The sequence below is a fragment of the Heterodontus francisci genome, chromosome 42 (genome assembly GCF_036365525.1).
Source record: "Heterodontus francisci isolate sHetFra1 chromosome 42, sHetFra1.hap1, whole genome shotgun sequence".
Lineage (NCBI taxonomy): Eukaryota > Metazoa > Chordata > Chondrichthyes > Heterodontiformes > Heterodontidae > Heterodontus > Heterodontus francisci.
Genome location: NC_090412.1, coordinates 27,288,290 through 27,305,658, shown reverse-complemented (window position 1 = coordinate 27,305,658; position 17,369 = coordinate 27,288,290). Strand labels below are relative to the sequence as shown.

Below are 17,369 nucleotides of genomic sequence, written 5' to 3'. Positions count from 1 at the left end.
TGTCTTCACTCAGAAAGTGGTGAGTCTGTGGAATTCGCTACCACAGAAAGCAGTTGAGGCCAAAACACTCTTTTCAAGAAGGAGTTAGATATAGCTCTTGGGGTGAAAGGGATCAAAGGATATGGGGTGAAAGCATGAACAGGTTACAGAGTTGGATGATCAGGTATGATCATAATGAATGGCGAAGCAGGCTCGAAGGGCCAAATGGCCTACTCCTGCTCCTATTTTCTATTTTTCTCCCCCTCCAACTGAAATGCCTTCTCTTAAAGCAAGAGGTTTTGGTAAATTTTCCAGGTTAATTGGTCTATATCCAGGGTCATTTAACCAACATAAAACTTCCTGAGGAGCTTCATAGAGGTGCAATAATAAAAAATGCCAAGTGAGATTGAAATGGAGAGATTGGAGGAGACACCAGATTGGACAAAGAACGGGTGAGTCTGATCAAGTGGATAGGTGACGCCAAGATGGGTTAAGAGGGCGTTGTTTTCAAATGAAGGGATTTTTTTTTTTGTTCGTGGGATGTGGGTGTCACTGGCTAGGTCAGCATTTATTGCTCACCCCTTGAACTGAGTGGCTTGCTAGGCCATTTCAGAGGCCAGTTAAGAGTCAGACACATTGCTGTGGGTCTGGAGTCACATGTAGGCCAGACCAGGTAGGGACAGCAGATTTCCTTCCCTGTAGGAGAGCAGTGAACCAGATGGGTTTTTACAACAATCGACAATGGTTTCACAGTCACCATTAGTCTTTTTAATTCCAGATTTATTAACTGAATTCAAATTTCACCATCTGCCATGGTGGGATTCGAACCCACGTCTCCAGAACACTAGCCTGGGCCTCTGGATTACTAGTCCAGTGATCGCACCACTACGCCACCGCCCTCCGCATGAAGCATGGGTAGTAGTAGTACAGGCTCCTGGCCCAGGGTAAAACAATCCAGAGCAGAAGACTGCAAGGAATCATGATTTTAACAGCATAGGATATAGCAGGAAGAGTGTGAACATGGTGGAAGGGGTCTGTGATCGAAAGAAGGGCAGTGATGAGGTGGGAGGAGAGGAGGCAAGAGAAGGGGGGGGGGGGGGAGGGGGGAAACAATAGATGGATAGGGGGCTGGGAGCTGGTGGTATTGTATCATTCACCACTGAAGGAGCCAAATGCAAATTGTGCAAGCTACCGATGATTGTAACAGTGACGTGTTAAACCTACCGATGGCGTGCATTCCGTCACGCACATATCCTGAAAACTCCCTGTCGATGCTTTTCAGCAGCTCACGGTTAGCTAACTGCGGAGGAAATAAAACACTTGAAAAACAAAGTTCAATCCAACAAAATGTTAACAATGAGACCTGAAGAAGCTGGCTTAAATTGGAGATAAAAAAGGAAAATCCGCTAATGTGGAAGGTATTCAAAGGAGGTATTTGCCAGAATACCAGTACTGACCCCTAAAACGGCAAACGTTCCAATTGTACAGTTTAAGCTAACATGATCAACAAAGTAACAAATAGCATCGAGCTAAAACAAACGGAATAAAAGGAAAGCTCAAAATCCAGCAGACAGAGTGCTGCAAAAAGCATCAAAAGGACACGAATTACTGAAGGTGGCAGGGCAGCTTGAGTAAGTGGTTAGTAAGGCATACGGGATCCTGGGCTTTATAAACAGAGGCAGAGAGTACAAAAGCAGGGAGGTTGCGGAGAAGCTTTATAACATACTAGTTTGGCCTCAATTCTGGGCGTCATACTTTCGGAAGGATTTAGAGAGGGTGCAGAAAAGATGCACGAGATTGGTCCCAGGGATGAGGAACTTCAGTTACGTGGATAGATTGGAGAAGCTGGGGCTGTTCTCCTTGGAGAAGAGGAGGTTTAGAGGAAAATTGATAGAGGTGTTCAAAATCATGAGGGGTCTGGACAGGGCAGATAGGGGGCAACTGTTCCCATTGGCGGAAGGATCCGGAACCAGAGAGCACTGATTTAACATGATTGGCAAAAGAAAAGAACCAATGGTGACATGAGAAACTTTTTTTTTTAAACACATTGAGTGGTTAGGATCTGGAATGCACTTCCTGAGTGTGGTGGAGGCAGCTTCAATCATGGCTTTCAAACAGTGATCGCTATTCCATTATCATCCTGAAATACAAAGATAACGCCTGAAATAAAAACAAGAAATGCTGGAATCACTCAGCAGGTCTGGCAGCATCTGTGGAAAGAGAAGCAGAGTTAACATTTCGGGTCAGTGACCCTTCTTCGGAACGCCTGGCTTCTTTTCTCTACTGCAAACAGTCATCTTAAACCCCACACCCCTCCACCCTCACCTCCAACAATAAGTGCAAAGAGCTCATGGACTTCTTTGTCAATAATATAGAGAAGATCTGATCAGCTGCCCTCCCTTCCACTAGCCCACTGATCAAACTTCCTATGATGCTCCCTGCTGCCCTGAACTCATCCTGGCTAGTTTCTCCCATGTCCTCTGAGCTATACTCATCCCCATGACCCACCTCCTGCTCCCTCAACCCTTTTCCTACGAAACTGACCACACACCTTCCCCTCCTGGTACTCATGTTATCTGATATTGTTAACTTCTCTCTCACCAGGCATTGTCCCTCTCTGCTTTAAATCTGCCATCATCACCCCATCCTCAAAAAAAAACCCCTCGAGATCCCACTGTCCTTGCAAACTCCCATCTCCAACCTCCCTTTCCTCTCCAAAGACCTTGAACGTGTTGCTGCTTCCAAATACGTGCTCATCTTTCCCAGAACTCCACGTTTGAATCCCTCCATTCAGGTTTCCATCCCCGCCACAGTACCAAAACAGTTCGTATCAAAGTTATAAATGACATCCTTTCTGACTGACAAAAATAAACTTTCCCTCTTCCTTCTCAAACTCTGCAGCCTTTGATATGGATGACTACACCATCCTCCTCCAATACCTCTTCACTATCGTCCAGCTGGGTGGGACTGCTCTCACCTGGTTCCATTCTTATCTATCCAGTCGCAGTGAGAATCACTGGTAATGGCTTCTCTTCCTGCTTCCACGCTGTTACCTCTGGTGTCCCCCACGGGTCTAACCTTGGCACCCCCCCTCCAATTTCTCATCTACATGCTGCCCCTCGGTGACTGTGTTAGTTTTCACATATACGCTGATGACACCCAGCTCATCACTTCTCTCGACTCCTCCAATGTTGCTAAAATTAGCAGACTGCTTAATCGACATCCAGTACTGGACGAGCAGAAATTTCCTCCTGTTAAACAATGGCTTCTGTCTTCCCAATATTTTCAGTCTCCACTCAAAACTCTGCTCCTTAGCTACTGACTCCATTCCTCTTTCTGGCAACAGTCTAAGGTTAAACCAGTCTGTTCACAACCTTGGTGTCACATTTGACCCCAGGATGAATCTCTGGCCACATAACCGTGCCATCACCATGACGGCATATTTCTACATCCATAACATCGCCCGACTTCACACTTGTCTCACCAGCTGCTGAAACCCTCTTTCATGCCTTTGCTACCTCTAGACTTGACCATTCTAATCCACTCCTAGCTGGTCTCCCACATTATACTCTCCGTATAATTGGTCGTCCAAAATTCTGCTGCCTCTGTTATAACTCACACCAAGTCCTGTTCCCCCATCACCCCTGTGCTCGCAGACCTACCCAGTCAAGCAACATCTTGATTTTAAAATTCCCATCCTCATTTTCAAATCCCTCCATGGCCTCGTCCCTCCCTAGCTCTGTAATCTCCTTCAGCCCGACAACCCTCAGATATACGTACTCATCTAATTCTGGCTTGTTGAGCATCCCTGATTTTAATCAGTTCGCCACTGGTGGCCACACCTTCAGTTGCCTAGGCCCCAAGCTCTAGAATTCCCTCCCTAAATCTCTCCACCTCTAGGACACTCCTTAAAACCTACCTCTTTGACCAAGCTTTTGGTCATCTGGTCTAACATTGCATGTAGCTCAGTGTCATATTTTGTTTTATAATGCTCCCGTAAAGTGCCTTGGAATGCTTTCTTACATTAACGAAGATACATAATACAAGGTGCTGCTGTTTCAAAAGTGAGCTTGATTAATTATCGGAAGAGAAAGAAATTGCAGGGCTAAGGGGAAAAGGCAGGGGAGTGGGACTAGCTGAGTACATTTTACAGAGTGCTGACACGGACACAAACGTCAGAACGGCCTCATTTTGTGCTGTAACCATTCTAAGATTCTAAAAGTAATGAGGTTTCAAAAAGGAATATGAAAACTAACAGTAAAAACTTTTGTAAATAAACTCAAATAAAGTGAGTGGCTCATGGAAACATGGGCCCTTTAAAGACAGACGCAGGCGATATGGTCATCGAAAGTAAGGAAATGGCAGAATTAAGAGTTTGCATCCTTTTTTCTTTCTTTTATGGGATGTGGTGTCGCTGGCCAAGCCAGCATTTGTTGCCCATCCCTAATTGCCCTAGAGAAGGTGGTGGTGGTGGTGATGAGCTGCCTTCTTGAACCGCTGCTGTACATCTGGTGTAGGTACATTGACAGCGCTGTTAGGAAGGGAGTTCCAGGATTTTGACCTAGAGACAGCGAAGGAACAGTGAGAAAGTTCCAAGTCAGGATGGTGTGTGACTTGCAGCACACTGTTTTTCCCATATGTCTGCTGCCCTTGTCCTTCTAGGTGGTTGAGGTCGAGGGTTTGGTGGCATGCTGCAGTGCATTTTGTATATGGTACACACTGCTGCCACTGTGCGTCGGTGGAGGGAGTGAATGTTTAAGGCGGTGGATGGAATCCTGATCAAGCAGGCTATTTTGTCCTGGACGGTGTCGAGCTTCTCGAGTGTTGTTGGAGCTGTACCCAGCCAGGCAAGTGGAGAGTATTCCATCACACTCCTGACTTGTGCCTTGTAGATGGCGGACAGGCTTCCGCATAAGAGATTGTGGGCATGGATTTGGAGCTAACCTTGCAACATGGGTTGGAAATTGGTTGGGAGTTAGAAGACAGTGTGGGGATAAAGGAACGCACTCTGGTGGGATGTGATTAGTCGTGTTTCCCATGCAACCTTATTGGGGAATCTGTAGATGGAAGCAGGAGGTTACAAAAGGACATAGATTAAAAGAGTGGTATGACTTTGTAGCATGATTATGTTTTAAAAACTGAATTTTAAAAGCTTAAGATGGAGTCAGAAGTCAGGTGACCTCATCCACTCTACCTAAAGACAAGACAGAAATTTTGGTCATCAGGCCAAAGAATACAGATACAAGATTTACTTTGAAAAGTAGAAACGGCAGGGGTTAAGAACAATGGGTTTCACCCTCCCAGTGGTTATGAAGGAGTCAGTGATTCTGAGCAGACAAATGTGCATGGCAGCTGTTACCACCTGGAGACAATGGAAAGCCTGGGTGGCTCTGCTAAAGCCAGACTTCTGGACTTTGCATATTGGAAATGGACAATGACAATGGACTTTTCATTCCATATAAATTTAACAGATTTTCTGAAGGCAGATAGGCTGCAATAAAGAAAACCAGCAGTGCCAACCACGATAAGGGAGCGACAGAGAGAAGGGGGGGGAGCGACAGCGAGAAGGGGGGGGAGCGACAGAGAGAAGGGGGGGGAGCGACAGCGAGAAGGGGGGGGAGCGACAGAGAGAAGGGGGGGGAGCGACAGAGAGAAGGGGGGGGAGCGACAGAGAGAAGGGGGGGGAGCGACAGAGAGAAGGGGGGGGAGCGACAGAGAGAAGGGGGGGGAGCGACAGAGAGAAGGGGGGGGAGCGACAGAGAGAAGGGGGGGGAGCGACAGAGAGAAGGGGGGGGAGCGACAGAGAGAAGGGGGGGGAGCGACAGAGAGAAGGGGGGGGAGCGACAGAGAGAAGGGGGGGGAGCGACAGAGAGAAGGGGGGGGAGCGACAGAGAGAAGGGGGGGGAGCGACAGAGAGAAGGGGGGGGAGCGACAGAGAGAAGGGGGGGGAGCGACAGAGAGAAGGGGGGGGAGCGACAGAGAGAAGGGGGGGGAGCGACAGAGAGAAGGGGGGGGAGCGACAGAGAGTGTGTGAGTGAGTGAGGTGAGGTGAGGTGAGGTGAGTGAGGAGGGGGAACACCTGCTCTTAGTGAAAAAAAAACAGATATAGTGAAAGGCTGTGAAGACGTCAACTTGTTTTGGAAGTTGAAGTTTGTGGAGAAGGTAAAAACCAACAGTAACCCCACTTTTTCCACAGATGTCCAGGTCGAAAGTGCTCAGAAGTGAGCGAAGAGGATATTTACTTGGAGAAAGGTCTGGGAAATCCAACCCATTGCAACTGAGGGGTGTTTGGGAATTTTAATGGCAGAGATTTCACCAAAGAGGACTATGTCACGTATAAGTGCGCTGTGAAGTTTTCAAGTATTTTAATAAGTAAAGAAAATATCTTTGTAATTTGGGGCATCAGCTATAGTACTATTTCATTAATGGGGATTTCTCAGTTTAATTGTTAGAATAAAAGTCTTAACACGTGAAATCTTGACGTGTAATTCTTTAAATTGGTCTGGGGGTTCATATCTTAAATTTTAACATCAACAGTCTCACTGAGGTCACAACAGTGGACAATAAAGAGGATCCAATAAAGATAAAATCAGAATACTTCCTTAACGGTGAGAAATTAGGAACTGTGGAGAATCAAAATGACCTGGGCGTTCACATACACAAATCACAACACTAGTGGACTGTTTGGATATAGTCAGAGAATATATGAAAGAGCGATCCAATTAATCCCACTCCTCCACTCTTTCCCATAGTCCTGAAACATTTTCCATTTCAGGCATATATCCAACAAGTTCCCGTCACGTAATCGTTTAATTGTATTTCAGGCTGGAAGTTAAACCATTACCACTCCAGTTAAAGAAGTGATTTTTCTTGAATGGAATTTCTTCCTCTTTGCAAACCTGCTCCACTATTTTTCTCTCCATTACTCCTCAGCTAAATGTTGCGCTTCTATGCTGCAGTAACATTCCGCTGTCAACATTTTTCCAAGATATCACCCTCAGTTGGCCATTTTTCAATGAATAAGCTTGGACATTAACTGTTGCTAAGCAACTGGGCCTAAAACCCTGTCCTCCTCATTCATTGCCCATGTGGGCACTTACAGTAGGCTGTACCACCATCAGGAGTGAGAACCATGGTCAAGATCTCCCTCCATAAGCCAAGGATACAGAGAGCAATTGCAGTGCTCGGACACTGCCCCAGCTCGAACAGCTACCTACAGTGACAATCAGCTCTGTGTGCTGCTACTCACAGAAAAATCTCACTAAACCATTGAGGGAGGTAGAAAGGACTTTTAAATTGTTTGATCATATCCAAAGGCAGAAGCTTAGAGCACTGCGTAGTGTGTATTCATCTGGAGATGGGGGAATATGGATATGCATGAGGGTTGGCCTCGATCTCAAGGAAGCTGGAAGTGGCAGATGCAGTATAAACATGGATAAATGTGAGGTTATCCACTTTGGTTGTAAAAACAAAGGCAGATTATCTGAATGGTGATAGATTGGGAAAAGGGGAGGTGCAATGAGACCTGTGTGTCCTTGGACACCAGTCGCTGAAAGCAAGCATTCAGGTGCAACAAGCCCTCAGGAAGGCGAATGGTACGTTGGCCTTCATTGCAAGAGGATTTGAGTTCAGGAGCAAGGATGTCTTACTGCAGTTATACAGGGCCTTGGTGAGACCACATCTAAAGGCCTGCTACCCGACCCGAACCAGATGAGACCCGACAAAACTTTTCTGGTTCGGGTCGGGCCGCTCTTCCGTGTCCGGCTCGGACGCATAGCAAGAATTGCAGATAAGTGTTAAAAACTTATCTGAGCTGCGAGTCCGGGGCGTCAAGCAGGGAAACTCCGAGTCTGCGTAGTGAGCATCTCTATGACGTCATCACGCTTATGCTGCAGCTTCCTGAAGATTGGGAGTCGGAAGGTAAGTAAAGGGGACATTGCGGTGGTCGGATCGGGCAAGGATCAGGTCAGGCTCAGGGGTAAAATGGAGGGATTCGGGCCGGTCCGATGTGGTTCTGTCAGGTTCGGGTCGGGCTTTTTTTGTGACTTGAGCAGACCTTTAAACACATCTGGAGTATTGTGTGCAGTTTTGGTCTCCTTATCTGAGGAAGGATATTCTTGCCTTGGAGGGAGTGCAAAGAAGATTTACGAGGCTGATTCCTGGGATGGCAGGATTGACATGAGAGATTGGGTTAACTAGGGCTATATAGTAATCTATAAAATTCTAACAAGACTAGACAGGTTAGATGCAGGGAGGATGTTCCCGATGGCTGGAGTGTCCAGAACCAGGAGTCACAGTCTCAGGATACAGGGTTTGCCATTTAGAACCGAGAGGAGGAGAAATTTCTTCACTCAGATGGCGGAATTCTCTACTGCAGAAGGCAGTGGAGGCCAAGTCATTAAGTATATTCAAGGAGGAGATAGATATATTTCTTAATGCCAAAGGAATCAAGGGAAACGGGGAGAAAGTGAGAACTGGGAATTAGACGATCAGCCACGATCCTTTTTCAATGGCAGAGTAGGCCTGAAGGGCCGAATGGCCTACTCCTGCTGCTATTGTCTATGTTTCTATGATGCTTCAGTTGTCCAGAGTCTTGGTCAGACCCCATCTGAAGTACAGTATTCAGTTCTGGGCACCGCACCCCAGGAAGGGTATATGCAATAAAGTGGATGAATTAATCGCGAAAATAGATGTAAACGGGTATGATATCGTTGGGATTATGGAGACATGGCTGCAAGGTGACCAGGGATGGGAAATGAACATCCAGGGATATTCAGTATTTAGGAAGGACAGACAAAAAGCAAAAGGCGGTGGAGTCGCACTGCTGGTTAAAGAGGAATTTAACGCAATAGCGAGGAAAGATATTAGCTCTGACGATGTGGAATCTGTATGGGTAGAGCTGAGTAACACGAAGGGGCAAAAAACATTATTGGGGGTTGTATATAGACCCACAAACTGCAGTGGTGATGTTGGGAATGGCATTAAACAGGAAATTAGAGATGCATGCGATAAAGGAACATCTGTATATAGATTGGGCAAATCAAATTAGTCACAATACCGTAGAGAAGGAATTCTTGGAATGTATACAAGATGGTTTTCTGGACCCAACCAGGAAACAGGCCTTTCTAGACTGGGTATTGTGTAATGAGAGAGGAATAATTGACAAATCTAGTGGTGTGAGACCCCTTGGGGATGAGCGACCATATGATAGAATTCTTCATCAAGATGGAGAGTGACGTAGTTGATTCTGAGACAAAGGTCCTGAATCTTAGTAAAGGAAACTACGAAGGTATGAGGTGAGAGTTGGCCATGACTGATTGGGAAACGTTACTTAAAGGGACGACGGTGGATAGGCAATGGCAAACATTTAAAGAATACATGGATGAACTGCAACAATTGTTTATCCCTGTCTGGCGCAAAAGTAAAATGGGAAAGGTAGCGAAACCATGGCTTACAAGGGAAATTAGAGATAGCATTAGATCCAAGGAAGAGGCATATAAATTTGCCAGGAAAAACAAAAGACCTGATGATTGGGAGCAGTTTAGAACTCAGCAAAGGGGGACCAAGGGATTGATTAAGGAGGGGAAAATAGAGTAGGAGAGCAAACTTGCGGGGAACATAAAAACTGACTGTAAAAGTTTCTATAGATATGTGAAGAGAAAAAGATTGGTGAAGACAAATGTAGGTCCCTTACAGTCCCGAAACAGGGGAATTTATTATGGGGAATGAAGAAATGGCTGTCCAACAAAAGCATACTTTGGTTCTGTCTTCACAAAGGATACAAATATCATACCAGAAAAGTTGGGGAACACAGGGCTTAGTGAGAGAAAGGAACTGAAGGTAATCAGTACTGGTAGAGAAATGGTGTTGGGGAAATTGATGGGATTGAAGGCAGATAAATCCCCAGGGCCTGATGGGCTGCATCCCTGAGTACTTAAGGAAGTGGCCCTAGAAATAGTGGATGCATTGGTGGTCATCTTCCAGGATTCTATAGACTCTGGTACAGTTCCTACAGATGAGGGTAGCTAATGTAACCCCACTATTTAAAAAGGCAGGTAGAGAGAAAGTAGGGAATTATAGACCAGTCAGCCTGAAGTCGGTAGTGGGGAAAATTCTAGAGTCCATTATCAAAGATTTTATAGTAGAGCACTTAGAGAACAGTGGTAGAATCGGGCAGAGTCAGCATGGATTTACGAAAGGGAAACCATACTTGACAAATCTACTAGAATTCTTAGAGGATGTAACTAGTAGAGTTGATGAGGGGGAGCCAGTGGATATGGTTTATTTGGACTTTCAGAAGGCTTTCGACAAAGTCCCACATAAGAGATTAGCATGTAAAATTAAAGCGCATGGGATTGAGGGTTGCGTACTGCGATGGATAGAAAATTGGTTGGCTGTCAGGAAACAAACAGTAGGGATAAATGGGACTTTTTCCGAATGGCAGGCAGTGACTAGTGGGGTACCACAGGGATTGGTGCTAGGACCCCAGTTATTCACAATATACATTAATGATTTAGATGAGGGAACTTAATATAATATCTCCAAATGTGCAGATGACAAAACTGGGTGGGAAGGTGAGTTGTGAGGAGGATGCAGAGAGGCTTCCGGGTGATTTGGACAAGTTGAGTGAGTGGGCTAATGCATGGCAGATGCAGTATAATGTGGATAAATGTGAGGTTATCCACTTTGGTAGCAAAAACAGGAAGGCAGATATCTGAACGGCTATAAACAGAGAGGGGAATATGCAACGAGACCTGGGTGTTCGTGTATACCAGTCGCTGAAGATAAGCATGTAGGTGCAACAGGCGGTAAAAAAGGCAAATGGTATGTTGGCCTTCATAGCGAGAGGATTCCAGTACAGGAGCAGGGATGCCTTGCTGCAATTATACAGGGCCTGGGTGAGGCCACACCTGGAATATTGTGTGCAGTTTTGGTCTCCTTATCTGAGGATGGATGTTCTTGCTATAGAGGGAGTGCAGCGAAGGTTTACCAGACTGATTTCTGGGATGGTGGGACTGACGTATGAGGAGAGATTGAGTCGGTTAGGATTATATTCACTGGAGTTCAGAAGAGGGAGGGGGGAATCTCAGGAACATATAAAATTCTAACAGGACTTGACAGGGTAGATGCAGGAAGGATGTTCCCGATGGTGGGGGAGTCCAGACCCAGGGGTCAAAGTCTAAGGATATGGGGTAAACCTTTCAGGACTGAGATTAGGAGAAATTTCTTCACCCAGAGAGTGATGAGCCTGTGGAATTCACTACCACAGAAAGCAGTTGAGGCCAAAACATTGTATGTTTTCAAGAAGAAGTTAGATCTTGCTCTTGGGTCTAAAGGGATCAAAGGGTATGGGGCGAAAGCAGAACAGGCTACTGAGTTGGATGATCAGCCATGATCATAATGAATGGCGCAGCAGACTCGAAGGGCCGAATGGCCTACTCCTGCTCCTATTTTCTATGTTTCTATACTGGCCTTGGGCTATGCCGCAGATTCACCAGAATAATACCAGGGTTAACTGATGGGGCAAGGTTGTATAGACTTAGCTTCTCTACCCTCAAGAATAGAAGATTGAAGCACGATGTAGTCGAGGTTTTTGAAGTGACTGAAGGATTCTATAGGGTAGAAACATAGAAACTATTTCTTCTGGCGGATAAGTCCAGAACAAGGGGCCATAAGCTTAAAATGTGTACTAAGCTATTCAGGAGTGAAATCAGGAAGCACTTCTTTCCACAAAAGGTAGTGGAAATGTAGAAACCTCTCCCCCAGCAGTCCGTGGATGCTGAGGGTCAACTGGAGCTTTTAAGACCGAGATCGATACATTATTAGTTAAGAGTATCAAGGGATATCGCCCAATTGGAGGTAAATCAACCATAATCCAACTGTATGGTGAAACAAGCTTGAGGGGCTGAATGGTGTCCTCCTGTTCTTAGATTAAATGCTAGAAACCAGAATTAAAATACACAGTGCTAGACATATACAGTAGGTGTATCTCGGGAGAGAAAAGACAGGTTCATGATTCAGGGATATAAGCCTTCGTCAGAATGGAAAAGACACAAGGAGTTTGGCTCCTTTGATCTGCTTCTACTTGATCTCCTCGAACCACATTTCACAGCACAGGTGGCGGCCATTTGGTCCATTGCATCTGTTCTAGCTCTTTGCCAGAGTGATCCAAAACCAATCCCACTGCCCTGGTGCTCTCCCATAGCCACGTAACACACTCTGTGCTTTAATATTTATCCCACTTTGCATCAAAAGATGCAATGGTCTGTGCCTCAACCATTCTCTGTGGCAAAGCATTCAATTCTCCAGAAAGTCTCTGCAAATGCATTTAAAGGGAAATCAGATAAGCACATAGGGGAAAAGGAATAGAAGGGTATGCTGATAGGGTGAGATGAAGGGGACTGGGAGGAGGCTCATGTGGAGCATAAATACCAGCCTAGACTAGGTGGGCCGAATGGCCCGTTTGTGTGTGTAGGACTAAATGTAATCTCCAACCCCATTCTCATTTTTAAATTGATGAGATCTTATACACTGACTCCACAACCACAGGAGATAGAATGGAGAAAAACTGTAAAAACCCTTCATAATCTTAAAACCCTCTATTAAATCTCTGCCCCCCTCACACCACCCCCCCCCACCTTTGTCAGTTCCATTTGTCCCTTCTCTTTCCAATTGCTGATAGAGCAGAGGGTATCTCCAGGATTGTGTGCCTTTAGCACAGTGCTTACCCTGCCATACTCGTGAATGGTGGCCTTGAGCTGGGGGAAGCTGCGGGTTGCTAGAATCATGTTGAAGGTAGACTCGTCTGTGCCAAGCTTCCCCTCCCCGGCCCGGAATAGCCTCTCTGCATCTGCAGTTGCTTTCTGCATGTCTACAGACTGATTCTCGTCGCGGTTGCCCTGTGAACGGAAATCAAAAGAAACTTTCAGGTAGATTTCAAGTCAGTTTCACACTTTAGTTTTCAGTTCTGGGTTGACGTGCGGCTGGACAAAGATGTTATTACACTGAAAACTCACCCTCCTTGTTATATGCTGGATACAGTTCCCTTGGAAACAGTAGCTCCCATTACCTCACCCAGGTGCCTCTTCATTTCTAAGCCTGGATAATGTGCGCCACTGGGCTATTCCTCCTTGAAGGGCATCCCAGTCAATGCTAATTCCCACAGACACACACACTCTACTAAGAGTCACTGCTTTTCTTTCATAAAAAATTGACACTGGGATCTGGGCAACACCGACAAGAGTTAACTGCCCACGCCGTTACCCCGAGGGCATTAATAGTCAACCATGCAGTGTCAGCCTGGTACGTAGGCCATAACAGTAGCAGCGGCAGGCTCGCGTCTCCAAAGAACTTTCATGAATTAATGGGTTATCAGTTCCGGTGTCAGCCCACACATTACCAGTTTCCTCAGAACAGCCGGTTTATTGAATTCAGTCTCACAAGGTAGAATTTGAAACACAAAAAGTGCTGGGTTGCTGGACCACTACAGAACCACCAGGCTAGTGTACCCTTTCAATCAGGATTGGGAATCCTGGCTGCTTTACCTTGTGTTCCTTTACCTGAAGGAACACTTTAGGCATTTGCAATGTTGCCCCAACTGGAAGCAGCCTGTTCAGCATAGACTGGGGACCATTTGGAACCCTATTGGTTACACCAGGCAGCCACCATAGCCATAGAGGAGTGAAAAATCTACCTACTTATGGTTTCTTAATGTGGAAAATGTGACTTACGTTGTAAAGTAGTAATAGATTCTGTGTAACACTGGGAAATAGGCAGAAGCGAATGAGAAGTATTGTTTTGTTTGGATTTTGACACAGTTGAGGCTGACACTCAGTATTAAAAGAAACTCGTGCAAAAATCAATCTAAAATCAGGGAGAGTGGGGGGAAGCGAGGGGGACTGAAAGAGAGAGGGGGCAGGGACCAATTTGGACAGTGAAAGAGAAAGAAAACGTGTATATTGGCCTCAGTGATAATGCTCTGAATGGCTGAACAGCCAGTCTCACACCGGGAGTACAGCCACATAGGGCAGGGGAAAGACTCTCTTCACAGACCATCGTTCACAGAGCAGCAGGAAGAGAATATTTAAGGTAGGTCAGTTTTGAATTTCATTACCAGAACCTGAATGCTGAAGCACTTTGGAAGAGGGGCTCAAACCTGCATCGGTGTGCCCTGCACCCCGTGTTCCACCAGTACAGCCTCCTGACAGGGCTTAGAGTGGAGTGGACCTTAGCACTAACTTCCGGTCACTGACCTGAGCCATAGAGATAAGCAATCTCTTGAAATGGCCACTCGTGTCCTTCTGCAAATCCCTCTCCAAATTTTGGTTCAGCTCCTCCTTATAACAGCGGACGATCTCCTGGATCTCCTGGTTGCTCCTGGTGCAAAGGATCTCAATCAGCACCCGATCTTGTGTTCCAGCTCCCTGTGGGATAGAAGGGAAGATGAAGGAAATCAGGACTATTTGTTGCTTTGACATGAGATGGTGTGACTGGGATTGGAAACATACAGTTTCAAACACAGATGGTAACTTCAGGGCCCATCAGTACAACATAGTATATCACTCATTAGTACTAAAGCATTAGGTTGGTTTAGTGAGAATACTCTTGCTCGGGAGTCAGAAGGTCTTTCAATAGCAACGAGTGTGAGAGCCGAGTGAAACAGGTGGGCGGAGGTTCAGAATGGACTAAAAAATAATCAAAGTGTGACATCACAGGAAAGCAGGTAATGATTGGATGGCGAATTAGTATGCAGGCACAGCAAATGATTAAGGCGACAAATGCAATATCGTCATTTACTGCAAAGGGAATGGAATATCAAAGTAGAGATGTTTTGCTGCAGTTGTACAGGGCATTGGTGAGACCACATCTAGAGTACTGTGTTTAAGAATGGCTATAATTGCATTGGAAGCAGTTCAGGGAAGGTTCACTCGACTGACGCCTGGATGAGAGGGTTATCTGCTGAGGAAAGGTTGGACAGTATGGGTCGGTATTCATCGGAGTTTAGAAGGATGAGGGGTGATCTTATTGGAACATTTAAGATCCTGAAGGGACTTGACAGGGTGAATGTTGAAAGGATGTTTCCCCTGTGGGAAAGACTAGGGCAACAGTTTATAAAATAAGGGGTCCCCCATTTAAGACAGAGATAATGAGAATTTTTTCTTGAGGGTCGTGAGTCTGTAATTCTCTTCCCTGGAGAGCGATGGAGGCAGGGTCATTGAATGTTTTTAAGGTAGAGGTAGACAGATTCTTGACAAACAAGCGGGTATTGGGGGTAGGCAGGAAAGTGGAGTTCAGTCCACAAACAGATCAGCCATGATCTTATAGAATGTTGGAGCAGGCTCGAGGGGCCGAATGGCCTACTCCCACTCCTAGATCGTATTTTCGTATATAGGTTTCTATGAGTATTTCTATTTTTCTCTCTGAACCAGGGTATTTGTTTAAACTAGGAGCTAGGAAATTAAAAAGTTCAGTCAGGCTAAGTATCAAAGCAAGTCTAGCAAAATTAACTAAAATCAATAGTTTAAACAAGTTACTAACCAGATTCTAAAAGAGGGTACAGATTTTTTTTTTTGATCATGGATGAACAGCTGAGACCTGTCGCTTGCAATTCCAGCACTGTGTGGGAACTTAAGGGTGTCTCGGGGGCTCATATGTGCAGAAAGTGTCACTAGCTGCTTTAGCTGGAGCTCAGGATTTCTGAACTTGAGGGGAAGCTGGAGTCACTGCGGAGCATCAGGGAGGTTGAGCGTTTCCTGGTTCATACATTCCAGGAGTTGGTCAACTCACAGACAGAGAGCGCTCAGGATAGGAGATGGGTGTTGATCCAGAAGAGTAGGAAGAGGCAGGAGGTACAGGAGTCTTTGGGGTGTCTGCCACACTCAAACCGGTACGCAAGATCCTGCAAATTCAGTGGCAGGACAGGCACTCCAATATCAGTGTCCTCTCTCAGGCCAACATCCCCAGTATCGAGACACTGGTCACGGCTAGTCAGTTATGTTGGGCAGGCCACATAGTCAGCATGCCTGACACAAGACTCCCAAAACAAGCTTTCTACTCCGAGCTCCGCCACGGCAAGAGACTACCAGGAGGGCAGAGGAGACTTAAAGCCTCCCTGAAAACATGTGACATCTCCACTGATTCGTGGGAATCTCTTGCCCGAGATCCCAAAATGGAGAAGCATCGCGAAGGTGCCAGCCAATTCGAATGTCAACATGCCCAGGCAGCGAGCAAGTGCAAACAGCGGAAGGAGCGTTCGGAATTTCGGGAATCCCATTCACTCGCCTCACTAAACACCACCTACCCTATCTGTGGCAGAGTGTGCGGATCCAGAATTGGACTATTCAGTCACCCAAGGACCCACAACCCTGGAATGGAAGCAAATCATCCTCGTTCCCGAGGGACTGCCTAAGAAAAGAAAAGACTCAGCATTGGAGACTGCTGGGAGTGACAGCACTTTGAAGTAGTGCAATCCAGACCACAGCAGCAATGGAGTAAGAAACAGCAAGGAGCGGCAATGCAGTCGTGATAGGAGATTCCACAGTTAGGGGGGCAGGCATTTGTGTAACCGTCATTGTGAGTCCCATATGCTGTGTTGCCCCCCTGGTACTAGGGTAAAGAACATCACGGAAAGGATGCATTTGCAACAATCTTCTGCCAGATGTGCTGAGTTGATTATGCATCTCAGCCTCCTCCTGAAGTCCCCAGCATCACAGATGCTAGATTTCAGCCAATTCGATTCACTCCAAGTGATATCAAGAAACGAATGAAGGCACTGGATGCTACAAAGGCTATCGGCCCTGACAGCATTCTGGCAATAGTACTGAATACCTGTGCTCCAGAACTTGCCGTGCCCCTAGCCAAGCTGTTCCAGTACAACTACAACACTGGCATTTACACGGCAATCTGGAAAATTGCCCAGGTATGTCCTGTACACAAAAAGCAGGACAAGTCGAGGCCAATTACTGCCCCATCAGCCTACACTCAATCATCAGTAAAGTGATGGAAGGTGTCATCAACAGTGCCATCAAGCGGCACTTGCTTAGTAATAACCTGCTTAATGACGCTCAGTTTGGGTTCCACCAGGGCCACTCAGCTCCTGACCTCATTACAGCCTTGGTTCAAACATGGACAAAAGAGCTGATATCAAGAGGTGAGGTGAGAGCGACTGCCCTTGACATCAAGGAAGCATTTGACCGAGTATGGCATCAAGGAGCCCTAGCAAAACTGGAGTCAATGGGAATCAGGGGGAAAACTCTCCGCTGGTTGGAATCATACCTAGCGCAAAGGAAGATGGTTGTGGTTGTTGGAGGCCAATCATCTGAGCTCCAGGACATCACTGCGGGAGTTCCTCAGGGTAGTGTCCTAGGCCCAACCATCTTCAGCTGCTTCAA

The 17,369-nt window shown here is 46.2% G+C and overlaps 1 protein-coding gene across 2 annotated transcripts in view; it reads right to left on the bottom strand.

Moving 5' to 3' along the window:
* Positions 1-17,369, bottom strand: part of LOC137355286 (annexin A7-like) — an 85,836-nt gene that overhangs the window by 6,675 nt on the left and 61,792 nt on the right. For both annotated transcript variants that reach the window (XM_068020242.1, XM_068020243.1), the window contains exons 11-13: positions 14,232-14,402; positions 12,708-12,878; positions 1,204-1,279 (exon numbers count right to left, since the gene is read on the bottom strand). In XM_068020242.1, coding sequence (XP_067876343.1) covers positions 1,204-1,279; positions 12,708-12,878; positions 14,232-14,402 — 418 coding nt within the window. The remainder of the gene's footprint in view (positions 1-1,203; positions 1,280-12,707; positions 12,879-14,231; positions 14,403-17,369) is intronic.